This window comes from Ursus americanus, chromosome 10 (genome assembly GCF_024610735.1).
Source record: "Ursus americanus isolate L20-20 chromosome 10, mUrsAme1.1.p, whole genome shotgun sequence".
In the NCBI taxonomy this organism is placed as follows: domain Eukaryota; kingdom Metazoa; phylum Chordata; class Mammalia; order Carnivora; family Ursidae; genus Ursus; species Ursus americanus.
The window spans coordinates 59,408,972-59,424,730 of NC_142136.1; the positions used below are offsets into that span (position 1 = coordinate 59,408,972).

Sequence of the window (15,759 nt, forward strand, 5' to 3'; positions counted from 1 at the left end):
CCCCTCATCCCGTCCCCAACAACCAGTCCGCACTCCCTGGGCACACACCCTCCCCTCCCCCACATGCCCTCTCCTCTCCCCGTGAGCAAACCCTTCCTACACTTGAAGGTCACTCAGTTCTCGTGTCTCTGAGAAGCATTCCTGGGAGGCCCAGGCCACCAAGATCCCTCCTCTGTACCCAATGTGCATCCCATTGTGGTGACAGGGATTCCGTGGGCCCTTCAATATGTTTGGGGAACTCAGGTTTCCATGCTCATGACTTACCAGAACCTTTGCTCTAACAGGAACTGGCAGGACAGGGCTAGCCAGAACCTTCCTCTGGAGCACACCAGGTGCCTGCCTCAATTCATAGCATGAGCCCCTGCCCTTGTCTCAGGCTTCAGCCAGTCGTCCCTGTGTGACCTGCTCGGTGCAGCCTCCTGCCTTCATCTCCAGCGGGATGTGCACCAAATCCTACCCTCTCCCGAGATCCTCCAGTGCCTCTTCCTCTGGGACGCCTGCCTGTCATTGCTGGGCATGGCTCTCTCTAAACAACTCTCGCACGGGGTAGGAGCAGGCCACGGTTTAGCTCTTCCTTCCCGTCTAAATTGCTTTCCCCAGACTCCACTGCCCTGTCCAGGTGAGCTGGCAGAGCTGCTGAAGGACGGGGCTCCTGTTGTATGCTCCCCCCAAAAAGCTCGGGCCTTCCCTGAGCACTCAGCCCAACTCCTGGAACACGACTTGTTAAAACACGACTGGAAATAGGGTCAACTTTCTGATAATTTCTCAATTTAATTGCTCTCTTATACCATCAACAGCAGTCTTGCCAATGAGCTCCTCCAACAGAATTTGAAAGAACAAGAATGTTAATAGATGTTAGCAAGGGTCGAAACAACTTTTTTCTTTCCTTTTACTAATCTAGATGTTTTAACAGTAGCAACACACACATATACAATATACATGTATAGAAATATGTACGTATGTGTGTATATACATATATATAGCTGTATATAGGAAAGACACGTAGGTACAGAGACGGGTTGATAGATCCCAAATGCCCCTTCAGTTCAGCTAGTTAGAGAGAGACACGTAGAGATGTGTACCAGGACCTGCCTCTCTAACTCATACCCTTTCCACGTTTTCCCCTGCCACCTGCCAAGGAGTGGTCTGAGTGGTTTTCTGCACATTCTGGCCCTTTAGAGGTCACTTCAGGTCCTTGGACTCTAGTCAGCAAATGTTTCCAGGCTGAGTTCTAAGCTCACCCCCTAAGGACCACCTTCCACACACCCAGACCACACTGCCAGCCAGCACAGCCCTGACCAACCAAGCTGGCCACGTGCCTTCCCCTGAAGGCCCCTTTGCCCTCTTCAGTCCTCTCCCTCCATGTTCTTCCATGAAATCACAGCCCACGCTTTAATGGCCAGCCCAAATGCTACCCTCCTCGCCAACACAGGGACCAGATGTGATTTTTCTCTCCTCCCTGATTCCACTCTAAGGCACAGGATCTCGTTCTGCCCCTGAGGGTGTGTGTGTGTGTGTGTGTGTGTGTGTGTGTGTGTAGTCTGGCTGTGTGTAATCTCTGTGTTGTGTAGTCTTGTGTGTGTGTAGTGTATGTGTGTGTGTGTGCGGCTGGGAGGCACGAGGAGGAGGAAGGATGGAGTCACTTGCACTGACTGTCCTTCGAGTGGACAGCGGAGCAATGATCATTGACAGGGAAAGCCATCTAGACGCTAGAACAGTACCTAAATATGGGTGGAGCTTTAAATGGAAAACAAAGCCCCCATCCTGAGGTGTTTAGTATTTTTCACACTTAAGCAGCCACCCCGCTAGATCCAAATTTAAGCATACCTAAAGTCAGGGACTGGCGGCGCAAGCTTCTTTTAGATTCCCGGAAGTAACACATTTCAAAATTTTGCTGGATTCTAAGCTCATTCGGAATTTAGCTTTAATTCTGACCGTTCAACAGGAAGGAGAAAACAGAAGTTTGTAACACACTATATTCCTCCAGAAAAAAAGATCCTCTCTCTGCCCCCAGCCTGCAGGGGACGATTAAAGGCAGGTCATCCTGCGACTGACTCCGCGTGACGTCACGGGCCGCCCCACTCTGTGACGGAAATACCACGCCCCTGCGCTGGGGTTCGATTGAGTCCCCAAGGCTGGAGGAGAGCAAGATTGTTCTCTTCAATCAAGTGTTAGTATGTTCTTTAGGAAACCGTACCTGAAGTGATGTAATTCCACCCTGGAGAGAAAGGAAAGTCATCACAGGAGATCGGTGAAAATGCTCTAAGTCCTAACTAGGACGCAGACGGGGTGAGCGAGCCCAGGTTCCTGCCTTCTAGACCAGGCTGGCGGGACACAGTAAAAAGGAGCCATTTTCCTTGTGCACAGCTGTCGCTCACTAGCAACCTTTACTTAATGATTTTCCTAATTCCCAGCGTGCATCCCTCAAACGGTCAGTACGTGTTGACATGCGCAACTGCATTTAGGCTACGCACGCCGGTGGAGCAGGGCTCCTCTCTTCTCCGCTGATTCGGAAGCTCAGAAGGCAGAGTGACCTTCCCATGGGGTGGAATCGGGTTTTGAACTGGGGTCAACAGTGGGTGCTCTCATCCTCTCTCCACTGCAGCCTCCCGCTGCCATGTTCTTCCTGGAACCCGGGGCACGCCACGGCGGAGCGTCAGGCCCTAGAACCACCGGGAAACGAGCCGCGGGAATCCAGCCTGCTGTGCGGCTACTGGAAAAAGGCTGCTCCTTTTAAAGCAAACCACACAGTCCGGGAGGTCTGAGAAGCCGACTCACGAAGTGGGTGCTTCCTCGGCCCGGCAAGGGCACACACACGGGTGGGTTTCGCCTGCCGGCGTGGAAAGGCTGTGAGCTGTGTTTTTCATCTAGAATACATCCACCATCACACATGCCATCAGCGACAGCGGCTAACATTTGTTGTGCGCTCAGCACGTGCTTTCTCAGATGACCTCACTCCGTCCTCACCACCAGCCTGGGACGGGGAAACTCCCATTATGCCCATTTTGTGCAGAGGAGAAAGCTGAGGCCCCGGGTCACTCTGTTCCCTCAGGAAGATCTAAAGGAGACAGGATGACACCTGCATTGACTACTAAGGTCACCCGAGACCATCGGCCACCTTGCACTTGGGTGGAGTTTTCTATCTCGGGACGGGAAACAGGGCAGTGTTCCTCACCGAACAGAAGAGGACAGAGAGGTCCGCAGCAGGTAAGCGCTGCTCAGGAATCAAGGGACCCCCAGGGGGCCCGTAATGAACACTACCAGGGACACACTTCTGCCCAGGGGCTTGGGGTGGGGCCTATAAACCCAAGGCAAACCCAGGAGTCTCTGAACTTAGAGCTTCGGGGACACTGAAAATCACTATGAGCCTTTAAAACCTACCACCCCTCCTTTTTAAAAAATGTTCAAGATTAAAAAAAAATCTTAACTTGGAAATAGATAGCATGAAGCACAGACAGACACACGCGACGACAGAGAAGTTCACTGCCCAGTCACCCCAACGCCGTACTCTGTGTGGGTAAATGCGGGCTAACAGTGCAGACGTAAACACATCATCGCTCCCAGGAGCCCCCGCGCCAGAGCTGGACTCCAGCCTCACGTTCTGTCCCATCTCCCATTTTCATTATGATGAGCTTTATTTGAATTTCCAGACGCGTCAAGAAAAGAAAAAAAAAGATCAAGAGAATTTGGGATCTTGCTGCGGACTAGAAGGTTGTTTTGGTCAGAGAGACACCTGGTGGCTCTGGAGATAAAACACAGTGTCCTGTGAAAGGACACTTCTCTTACCCAAGCATGCCAGAGGGGCCAGGGGGGCCAGGGAGGCCCAGCTTGTCCTGCTGAGAGCACCGGGTGTCATCTTTGCAGGGAGGTAGGTGAGCCTGGCAGGACCAGAGACAGATGGACTTGAACACCCTTCCCAGCCTTGTGTCCTGCGCAGTCAGTGGGACTCCCCTGAGCGTGGTCCCCTCATCTGTAGAAATGAGACTGAAGCCTATCGTTCTCAAGATCATTGTGAGGACAGGGTGAGCAGGAAAGACAGAACCCACTGCGGCACCCGCACAGAGCTGGCGGCCTCCTCTCCCAGGCTTTGAGTATTGTCTGTTTCCCAACCTCAGTGGGACCTGGGTATCTGTGCGTTCACAACAGCTCCATCATCCCTAGCTCACTACAGCACCGGGAGATCGGGGAGCTGGGCCCCCTGGGGGCAGCCAGGCTTTGCTTGCTCGGGGTCTCAGCGTGATCTACCCACAAACACCCTCCACAAAATCATGTTCATGGGATTTCCTTTTGGGTGCTTTCCCCCCCACCTTATATAGCTCTCTATGTTCAAATTTTTGCTATAAGCGGTTATGATGTTTACATTAAGTAAGAAGAAATAACGGCCATTTCCTTTTCAGAGGAAAAAAATGTTAAATTTCCATCAATTCTTGTTTTCATCTTAGCCCATGGATGATTTCACATCTGTTTATTCGTCTTTTTTGAATAGAATAAAGGAGATCTGGGATTTCGTGGCATTATTTAACATTCTCAAATTCTATCCTCTAATTTCGACTGCTGTCATTGTCTTCACACAAAGGAAAGCGGCAGACAAGCAGACATCTCCCTCTGGAATAAACCCACACAGTGGTGTCTATGTCCCTGCCCATGTTGTATGTGAAAAGGCAGGAAGCAGAGTCGTTTCATTCCCACCAGCTCCACAGTGCACCCCAAGCCAGATCAGCACGCTCCCACATACAGGGTCATCGGCAAAGGGAAACTGAGTCAGCATGATTGTTTGCTGAAAGCATTTCTTTGTATTATGAATACCCTACCTGTTTTCTTTAAACAAAAGATGCAATTTAAGAAAAAGTTGTATGCAGAATAGAACTCTTCTAACTCAAGAAGAATTTTATATGCATCAGGAAATCTACCTGCTGAAATATTGACATGATTTTTTTTTTTTAAGAGAGACGATTGCCACAAGCTGGGGGTGGGGTGGGGAAGGGACAAAAGGAAAGAGAGAGAGAATCTTAGGCAGGCTCTATGCCCAGTGTGGAGCCCGACACAGGGCTCGATTTCACGACCCTGAGATCATGACCTGAGCCAAAATCACAAGTAGGATGCTTAACCGACTACGCCACCCAGGTTCCTGTTGAGGTGAATTTTTTAAAGGAAAAAAAACAAAAAACAAAAAACTCCTTCCCTAATTCAAATAATCTTTTTCTAATTAACCTATTTCGTGGGCTTTTTGGTTTATGCTGGATTTTCTTAAAATAAAGGCCACTTTTATTAATCTTGGTTTCTTAGCAAACTAGCAGAACAACTTGACTATATTTTGACATGACAATTTGAAGGTGCCGTCTTTACCAAAAAACTAGAATTAGTATCCATTTACTTAAAAGGTGACCCCATCACAAGGCTCCACTAAGATCTTAAGACTGAAAACTTACCAGGAATGGATAGACACTGTGATTTCTTCTGGTGCGTGATTTCATTCTGGTGGAATGGTTATCAGGGAGATTTGCTCATGTTTGAGAAACATTTATTTTTTAAAGAAATGGAATCCCTTGCTAGAGTGGTATCAACCCTCTCTTCCCACAAGGGGACATGCAGACAGCATGAAATTCCCATACGTGGGTATCGAGAAACAGTGAAGCGTGCCTGGCACGAAGCGCTACGTGGTGCGCTGGAGGGAACGCAGGGCACCAGCAAGTGGGACAAACCCCTGACTGGTTCCCCATGTGGTCCTGCTGAGCCACAAAGACGATCACCTCCATGGTTCTGCAGGGAAATGCTGGCCTCGGGGTGTGCCAGAGCGGGGAGAAATCCCAAATCGGATAAAAGATAGGTCACCGGCACGTCTACGGAACCTACAATTAGGGCAGAATCCTGATGTGCTAACGGTTTGTGTCCGTGACTTCGCAGTGTCTATTTCCCTTTTTAGGAAGGTGACCACATGGCCCAGTTTGCCTGGAGAGTCTCAGTTTAGGCCAGTTGGCCTGGCATAATTATTAATAGCACCTCCTTTCACTCTTCAAAGCGTCCCGATTTGGATGATGAATCACCCTGTCACCTCACCTTCAGCTGGAGCTCACTCAGGGCCCCCCTGCCACCCGGAGATGCCCACAGAGCCTTCCCAGCAGAGCCCTTTGGTCCAGACATTTCTACTACGCCCCCTGGCCCCACTCCTTTGGGGCCAAGGGACCCAAAATACAGCCCTCCTGATTAAAATGTGTATGTCTGAGGTAGCCTTCCGCTGACAATTCCTGTCAAGCAGAGAAGTGCATCAAATGGGGCAGATCGAGGCCTGTGTCTGGCCCAGTGGGACAGGTACCCAGACAGGGGCTGCCCTCAGAGTTCTCCCCCACACACCAGAGGCGGGCCCCGCACACAGGAGAGGGGCTCACATGGTGCTGGGGGTGCAGATCAGAGGGTCTGGCCACCCCCGTGGTCTCCACAGTTAGACCCAACCCTTCTCCGCCCCCAACGAGGCCGAGCAAAGCCATCCCCTTGTAGAAGTGGCGTTGCACTGGCCTCAATTATGCTTCTCACACGCACAGAGGCAGCCATTAGATGAATAAAAATAAAGTTTATTCTAATACAGCATGGAAAGTTTTGGAAACAGGACCTGTTCTTATCTGACACTCAAAAAATTCTTACCCCTTGAACATCTAAAGGTTGTATTCTGTACAATTATATAAATATTTTCATGGCCATATACACAAGAGTTTTATGGTCCTAAAAGCCTTTGAAAAATCAATACAATTAGATTCTTTAGACAAAGATTAACCTAGTTAGAAAACAAGAAACACTCCTGAGCGCAGCCAGGAATAAAGAAAGGACAGAGCGGGAAGAGGACTGAGGGAAAGGAAAACTGAACACAACAGGAACACAATGGAACCCATCGCAGGATTGTAGGAGGTAAGACCCAGCAACACGAAATTATAGGCAAAAATGGAAATAAACCATCCGAGGGAAAGGTGAGTTGACCCCGAGATCAAATTTCATTCCAAGTCGCTAACAATGAATCTATCACCGGGCAGACTTGCTCTTCTAGGAGCAGGTGGCTTTTTCCCGTTTATTCTTACCAACTGACAGGCGGCAGCAGTAACGGAGAAAAGACTTCCCCGTTCTGGCCTGTGCAGGCTGTGTGATCCTGGGCGGGATCCCTAGTCTCTCTGAGCCTACTGCCGTGCCTGTCAAACGTGGCCAGTAGTATCTACTTGGCTGGTTTGTTGGGAAGATTATAAGTAGCCTAAAAAAGTGCTTACACTGTCCCTGAAAAATAACTATACTCAATAAATAAAACTATCTTGTGTGTGTGTGATAAGGGCTCTACCTTAAAATGTGTTTTCTTTCTACTCTTGTACTCCCTTGTGGTTCTGTCAATCACTACCAACTTTAGCGTATAAAACCGGCCCGTTCCTGCCCCTCTGATGTCACACAATCACAAAGAGCCCCTGAAAGTGTGAAACAGGCTGTCCCTTGGGGAAGCTTTGGTGACTCCTTTCCTAAGGCACCGGCCCCGTGTGCAGAAGCAGAAGCTCCCGGAGACTGACTGTGATTTCCTCTTACTCGGCTACCACCAGGGGCACCACAGACATGAACTCTACTGGACCATCCGACAGTCACAAAGCAGACCAGGTCACTGAAGCTTCCGGAGGTGTGCAAGGCGGTTCCGGCAAGCACACATACCTCCCCACGGGATGCCCGTTTCAAGCACCACAGGCCTCCCAGCATCCCAAGTGCCCGGACCCCACAGGAAGCAGGATTCCCCAGGTCTCAGGCTCTGAGAATCTCACTGCACCAGGGCAACAACAGTCCACAACGGCACGCCATTCTGAGGAGTGAGAAGCCAGGAGTCCGTGGCCAAGTGGCACCTAAGCACAAAAGAGCCCTCCTCGGCCTGAAGAGAAGCGAGGTGTGCTCTCTGTGTGAGTGGGCAGACTCAGGGAGCAGCGCCTGAGAGCAGCAGCAGGGATCACTACAGTCCCGCTGTCAGAGACCCGGCAAGGGGTGGGGGGGCACTGGGTGGCCCCAGTGTGAAGAACAGAAAAGGAAGAGATTGTGCCAGCAGACATCAACGGGGTGTATTTGAGGTAAACTGTGGTCTCAGATACGCAATGCACGTGGGTGCTGTCCGAAAGAACCCAACACAAGGCTTCTCATGCGTTCTAAGGAAAGGCCCAGCTAAGTTTTTGGTCCTGATGAGATCTTCATTCTACAAGCAGTCATTCCAAACTCTAAAGCAGAGGTCTGCGAGGAGGGCTGGCTGTCCCCTCCTCTGCCAGGAGTCCGGCAAGGTTCCCGACAAGCCCAGGCCGACAGCATGGTCAGGTTGGGACGCCTAGCCCGTGCCATGGGATGCGGGGGGTGGGGGGCTACCCAGGAGCCGCATCTGGATGTGGCACATGCTAGGAGGGATGACCAGGAATGTCCAGGGAGTGGAAGTCCCCAAGGCCAGAGAGGCGCTTTGCCCATCTTGCTGCCGGTGCTGCACCTGCTCGGCCCGAGCCTCGGCCGCCAGGAAAGCCAGGCCAGCTACTCGGTGAGGAGCCGGACCCCTGGGTCCGCACCTGCCTGGAGCTTTCAGATGCACTGCTCCTCATCTCGGTCATTCAGGAGCAGAGACCACTTGTCCCCATTGTCCTCAGCCGCGGCACTGTGTCGAGACAGCTTGTCGGACTTCAGGGAGGACAGAGACACCTGGCTGATGAAGCTGACCTGGTCCCAGGGCGTGGCCCTCGGGGAGTCTCGTCGCCGGTCATCCATGCCGATGTGCACGCTCACCTGCGACGCCGTCAGGGGCTTCATGCGGCCCTGGGCCTGGGCCTCATACCTCTCCAGGTCGGGCTTCTTGTAGCTGCCAGGCGAGAAGCCAAGAGCACTTGAGCCAGTGTGGGCACAGGCTTTTTTTTTGGAAGGATGGCAAAGAGCTCTCACCAAAGTCTCTCAACAACATATAGTATGGAAACCCCATGGATTTGAGGATTTTAAAGGACCGGGTATCGAGCTCCTGGGTTCAGGTAAAGTTTGCCTGAGAGAGAAACTTCCCATCCAAATGCCTGGCACACAGAGGCTGCCGTCACCTTTGGTTAAGTGAGAGCACGAATAAACATCTTTTTCAAAAAAGGAAAAATGATACGACACGAGGACCGGACGTGTGCGAGGCATTTGCATGAACAGCCCGGGGGCAGGGTAACCACAGCGGCTCAGCGCGCGATGGCTGCGAGGTGTGGATTAGTCACTCGTGGTGCGTCACTACACACGCCCGCCTCGGGAGCGCCGGGCACCCGCGCACGGCACCCACCCATCGTAGCCCACGGGCAGAGGGCGAGGGGCGGCTGCGTGCGGGGAGAAGGCCTAGTGAGCACCGCCTGCGGGGCACGCTCCCGCCTCCAGGGACTCACCACTTGAGCTGCAGCGATGAGAGAACCACGGACACGGAGGAGGCCGCCATGGCTGCCGAGCCCATCCACGGCTGCAGCACGATGCCGATGGGCATGAAGACCCCTGGCCAAGGGAAGGACGACACTCACACCACAGCCCAGAGGACAGGGTCTTCACCTTGGGCTGCCCCCTGTGAAGTGCTCCATCTTAGGGGGGCTCAGAAACCCCCACTGCCACGTCATGACCATGGGCCCGCACGTCTCTGAAGGAGGTGGTCTCGGAGCTGGGCCGGGGGGTGCTGTCTTGGGGTCTCCCACCCACCCTGGCCTTCCTGGGACAGTCCGCAGGTGGCATCGTGGGTTTCGGGGGGAGCTGCAAGGGAACAGGGAATCCCAGGGAGCCTCTCTGCAGCTTTCACTTACCTTTAGAGACTTACAAAGTGGAGAACATACTAAAATCAGCTCTGTCTAAAACGCCGCTGCCCCGCCAGCCAGCGAGAGTAGGCTACTCTCTAAGCTGGGCGGGAACGCAGCCGGCACAGAAGCCGGTCTGGCCGGCAGCTGGAGTCGAAGGGAACCCAGCGGGGCAGGGTCGCCCTACCTGCGGCAATGGGTATTCCAATCAGGTTATAGATCAGTGCCAGCACCAGGTTGAGGCGTATCCTCCAGACGGTCCTCTTGGAGAGGTGGATGCTAGCCGCCACGTCAAGCAAGTCGTTCTGTAGGAGGAACGCACGGTCAGTCAGGAGCTCCGCGCCCCAGCCCTCACCACTCCCATAACCTGGACAACGAGGCGCGAGAAGACACGGCCGAGCTCACTCTGATGAGGACAACGTCAGCAGCCTCAATGGCGACATCCGTGCCTGTCCCAATGGCAATGCCCACATCGGCCTGGGCCAAGGCCGGCGAGTCGTTAACCCCGTCTCCCACCATGGCGACTTTCTTCCCTTCATTCTGGAGCTCCTGGACCTTGGCCACCTTGTGAGAAGGCAGCACCTCTGCAAAGACTTTGTTGATGCCCACCTAAAAGGAAAGGAAAACAGTCGTCAAAAAACAAACACATGACGACACCGGATATTGGCAAAGGAGAGTGAACAGTAGCAGAAACCTGCGAGTCACCAAGCCCCCACTCCCTCCGGCATCAAGCCCAGTCGACGATGTCAGTCACCAAACCCTATATCCCAGGGCATACCATCCCCGTGCCCCCCTCCATAGTGGCTTAGGCCCCGTGTTAGTGTCCCTGCCCACCTCCTAGCCTCCCAACCTTCCTCCCTATCCCCACCGTGGTCTTTCCGAAACAGTGCTCAGCTCATCACATTACTCTCCTCCTTAAAGACCCAGGGAACCCACTTCCCTTGGGACGACATCCACACTCCTCGGTCTGCCTCCCAAGGCCCCTCTGGAACTGGTCTCTGCCCACCTCCAGCCCACGCTGGAGTCTGCCCCGTTCACCTTCCTGCAGCTCTCCAGCCCACTGCTGCAGTGCTCATGCTGCCTGCTCTGTCCTGGAAACGTCAGCTTCCCTTTCTCCAGCCCTCCCTGACTTCCTCATCTGACCACTCCTGACTCAAGCATTTCCTCCCCTGGGAAGGCGGCTTCAGTCCCTGCCACGCTGGGGTCAGTTGATGGCTCCCACATGCCCTGTGCACTTTTCTCTTGCAGAAGCGGGCATTCAATTCAACCCTGGTCACTGGTCCACACTTTCCCCGAGAACAGAGAGCTACCGGAGGGCAGACGCCCTCTTCATTCCTCTCCAGAGCCCGTCACATGGGTGGTGCTTAGTATTGCTCGCTGAACAGACAAGCAAGTTTTAACCAGGAAGGGAGGTGGTACTCAACGAGTCCATCATTAGCAAGGAAGGCCGCGTAGAGAAGTACCACTGCTTCCCTTGTAAGAAGCAGTTCACTTTCAAAAGCATACGGTGTACACACATTTGGGGAGCGTATGTAATCTTCCAGAATTTGCGCGGGAGCCCTCGCCATGTGCAGAGTCGGGCAGGCATGCAGCGGTGCCATCCTCACGGTGCACACTCAGAAGTGAGCGCTGCTGGAGACCTGCCGGGACCCAGCTGTGCGGACAAATCGTTCCCTTAACACAAAGGCCCAAAAGTCATATATTTCAGCTCTTGAGCCATGATCTTTTTTGTTTTTGCCCCACTGGAAAGACGGAAACAGAGAATGCTGGAATTGCGTTCTCCAGGGCAGCAGCCCGTCCTGAGGCCCCGGGGACGTGAGCTTTGCAACGGCAACACCGTGGTCTCCCGTGGGCGCAGCACAGCTTGGACTGGAGCAGAGCAGGTGGAGTGAGAAGCTAGAGCTTCCTATTTTTCCCCAAACTGCTCCGGGGAGCTTAGAACCAATTTCCCCAGCCCCCCAGCCCCCGGCACACACCTGGGTGGCAATGGCTCTGGCCGTCTTCCGGTTGTCGCCTGTGATCAGAACCACATCCACACCCATGCTCTTCAGCGTGTGCACAGCCAGCGCCGCCTCCTGCTTGACTGCGTCTGCGATGGCGATCATGGCGCAGAGCACGCCTGCAGAAGACACCCTCGGATGAGCCCACAAGGGCGAGCCCTGGGCAGCCTGAGGGGCAAAGGAGGCTGTGCTACCAGAAAAACGCCAAGTTATAGAACATAACCCGGTTTTGATTTTGTTTTTTTAAAAATGAGCTACATTTACAGATGCATACAAAAGTCTGGAAGGAATATGAAATGTTAACAGTGGCTCTCTGAGGGGTAGGATAGGGAGTCATTGCATTTTCTTCTTTATAGCTCTCAGAATCTTCCCAATTTTCTGCAAGGAACATCTATTACTTTGCAGAGTGCCTGGCACTCTGGCATAATAATAACAACTCAATACATGTTAGCTATTAAGATATGAGAAAGAAAATGAATACAATAAATGTTACTGAAAAGTGATGAAAGTCCAAACAGAAAATCAGTCCTTCCTTTTTCTCTCTCTACAGAAAGCATTTGTTTGGGGGGTTTTTGTTTGCGTGAATCTTCAGATAGTGAGGGAGGAAGGCATTTAGGGACTGAGGGTGGCAGAGCAGAAGCGGGGGAGTGGTGTGACAGAGGGCATCGCTCCTTCAGCAGAGCTGGCTCCAATCCGAGGAGCTGAGGGGACTGCAGGTTTATAAGGACTTTGGAAAGGACATGGCCGTACGAGCAGGAAAAAAGAGTGGGAGAGGACATATTTGGTTGAAGCATTAAAAATAAGAATCATTTGTCTGCATATGGTTTTACTTCTATAAACAGAAACTACCATCAGCAAAGTAAGATTCCAATCATCTGAGGTGTAAAGGCCCAGACACACGCGATGCTGGGGAGCTCCGTGGAGGGGCAGCGATCTCGTGACTTAGGACGCTATGGCTGAACCTTCCGGACAGGGAGCTGCCGCTGTGCGTGCAGGAATGGAGGAGGAGGGCGACTGAACCGCTGGCTTGGACAGAGCAGACAGTGACGGCGAAGGCAGGGGAGGATTCCAAGACCGAGGAGGCTGAGCCACCTCACTCTGGGGGAAGGACGGACACAGCAGAGAGGGCCTCCGGACTGAGAATGAAGTGAGAAGTGGCAAGGCAGCCTTTTGGAACACAGAATTTAAATTAACAAAGAGGAAGATTTACTGGGGGGAGAAAAAAAAGGAGAAAGTCTATTTTTGCCACATATCCCCAAGAAACTCCATTGCTGAGAGCAGAAGGTGGGGGGGGGGTGGTACCGTCAATGGCCACCAGGATGGCCGTCTGGCCTTTCATCTCGTGATCCGTCATCGCGTCGCTGATGTCGCTGGAAATGGTTAGCCCGTTGCGTCTCATCCATTCGCGGTTCCCAATCAGCACAGAGAAGGTCTGGGGGGTCGCATCTGTTCAAAGAGTTTGTGGTTACCCCCAAATAGTCCAATTTTACTGTGAGAAAAGACTAAAAACCATGGAATCCTTCTAACAGCAAAAAGTCCCTTTAGCTGTTCTGAAATACTGTAACTAGCAAGCACCTCTCCTAACACCATCCTTGAAGGACCAGAGAAGCAGTAATTAACGTGTGAACGTGGGGGGGGGGTGGATCAAAACGGGGTGTTAAAAGGTACATGCAGTGTGTGCGAAAACATCATAATCATATTAAACGTTTGACAGCGTCCGAATTTGCCTTTAAGAGGCATCTGCTGGCTCCTTTTCTGCAGAGATTAGAAGCAACAAGCTGGGTGTGGATGACCCAAGGTGCATACGAATAACTGGTCTACTTCCATGAAATGTTTATAGCTGTACCTCCTAGAAGGCCAGGTGGGCCTTTCCCGTCGCCTTCTCACTATGTGTGCCGCTAACCCAGGGGTCACCACACAGGCCAGTCCTGGCAGCTAAATGGAAGGGTCAAGCCGGGGTTCTGAATTGCTAGAAGGTAGCAGATGGCTTCTAACAATAGCCCAGCGCACTTAAGAGAAAACATGAGACACGGGCGCTTTGGTTTGGGAGGGTTTCCACACTCTGGCGCCGATGGCTAGCAAGCCATCCTAAGAATCGGAAAAGCCGCATTCAAAGGCAGCTGCCACTCCAAGCAGTACCCCTTCTTGGCTCAGGCAGACCACTTCCATCTGCCTTCCCTGCTGCTGCTAGCTCTGTAAATACAACATCCCATCGGGTTTCTACAGCACGGGAGGGAGACTGGAGGAGCAAAATCAGAATTCCCATCTGTCCCCTTTGTAGCTTAGAGAAGCAAGGCTGACTTGGGATAAGAAAGAGAAGACTCAAGATTGGGTCACAGAAGCAATGCTCTATGAATTTCAGTACCACATACTACTTCGGTCTGCCATTAGCATCAGGATTTGGAAGTATCAGAGGACACAACGATGGACAAACGGCAGGCTTTCCTGGGGAAGGTGGGCATGCGGCGCCCCGGCCAGAAGCCACCCCTTGGCCACAGCCGGGGACCCACGGCGGTGTGCCCGCCTGGTGCTGTCTGGTTTGGCACGCCACCAACTGACCCAGCCGGGCCCAGGTCATGGCAGGCCGGGCAGAGAGACAAGGGCCAGGGATACCTATTTCCTCGGGAACGCCGCCAACCCTGCTCGGGGGTGCAGCCTGTTTGCTCCGCTGGCGCTCGCTGTGGGCCAGGGTGCCCTCCACGCTACTGACTTTGCAGCCGATGCCACAGCCCGGCACTGCCTGGAAGTCCGTGCAGTAGCCCAGGGTCTCGGTTCCCAATTCCTGTGAAGCAGGGAGACAGGGGACGTGAGGGGGAGGCAGGGGAGAGCGGCGCCTACCGGGAGCTGAGAGGAAAGCAGGGCTGGGCAGGCGAGGAGATCGACTAATAACTCAGCAATTCTTTCTCTCATCTGACGCAGACGTTATAATTATTAAATGGATGCCTCACGACACAGGACAAGAGGCAGACTAGAAAGGAGGAGAGCAGTTCACGGCAAATGCCTCAAATTAAAGGATGTGGGGGGAGCAAAAAGAGGAAAGATATTATTTTTATGTTGCAAATTATTTCATGAGAACGATGGAACAGGCAGACGGTAACAAAGCTGCCTGGAGGCTATCAAGAGGTCACTGCCCATTTACAGGCCCTGGGGGTCGAGGGCAGAGGCAGGTGAAGACATGAGAAGCTGCTTCACTCGGGGTTAACTACACAGCACAGGAGGGATGACAGAGCACATTTGTCCTGAAACACCACAAGAGAGGGGGAAATGGCGGTCTGAATGACCCTGCACAAATCACCCATGGAGATTTCTGGAAGACTCCCTGCCCAGGGAGAGCTGTCAGCTTTGCCCCAAGGCATCCACATCACCTTTCTACATTTACTGATAATCGTATTTGCCCAGACTGTTTAAAATTTTTCAGAGCAATATTCTGGCACATCCTGCTGCTTCTATATTAAGACTGAAAACAGAAAACGAAACAGGACTTTCATCTGGAGAGGTCGAAGGATGAACGCTTCCCCATTAACTGCCAAGAATCCGCTGGGCATTCGGCTCACCTCTCCATTGCCTCTCCATTTCAGTGTCCCAGTCGAGGGGCTCTCTCCTCGCCTCACCCCAATCCCCCATTCAGTTCTGGGCCCCCTTTGCACTGAGCGCTCATTAAGGACTGGATTGATAGACATCCGTCCTCCCCACCAGACCATCAGCTCCCAGGGGGCAGGAGTTCACACCCTAGCAGTTGTTGTTGTCCCGAGCACAGAGGCTCAGTACACGCTCTCTAAGTGACTGTTAACACTCAGTCGCTTTTGTGATGATCTGGAAATGGGACGAGGGACCCATCACTGAGAGCGACATCCCCACCTGCTCCACAGGGGCCTGCTGAGGGGTTCCCAGGCCCCGCAAGCCAAGGCCTCCTGCAACGCAGCTGGCCCAGGTTACAGAGGCAGCAGGAGAAGAGGCATGTGAGGAGGAAGGCGCTT

The 15,759-nt window shown here is 52.7% G+C and overlaps 1 protein-coding gene across 6 annotated transcripts in view; it reads right to left on the reverse strand.

The window, feature by feature from the left end:
• Nucleotides 1–6,548: 6,548 nt before the first annotated feature.
• The window catches only part of ATP7B (ATPase copper transporting beta), a 72,375-nt gene continuing 63,164 nt past the window's right edge, over nt 6,549–15,759 (reverse strand). For all 6 annotated transcript variants that reach the window (XM_045796879.2, XM_045796878.2, XM_087865159.1 and 3 more), the window contains 7 exons: nt 14,396–14,564; nt 13,085–13,228; nt 11,759–11,901; nt 10,188–10,391; nt 9,970–10,087; nt 9,390–9,492; nt 6,549–8,842 (listed from right to left, as the gene is read on the reverse strand). In XM_045796879.2, coding sequence (XP_045652835.2) covers nt 8,569–8,842; nt 9,390–9,492; nt 9,970–10,087; nt 10,188–10,391; nt 11,759–11,901; nt 13,085–13,228; nt 14,396–14,564 — 1,155 coding nt within the window. In that variant the 3' untranslated portion in view covers nt 6,549–8,568. The remainder of the gene's footprint in view (nt 8,843–9,389; nt 9,493–9,969; nt 10,088–10,187; nt 10,392–11,758; nt 11,902–13,084; nt 13,229–14,395; nt 14,565–15,759) is intronic.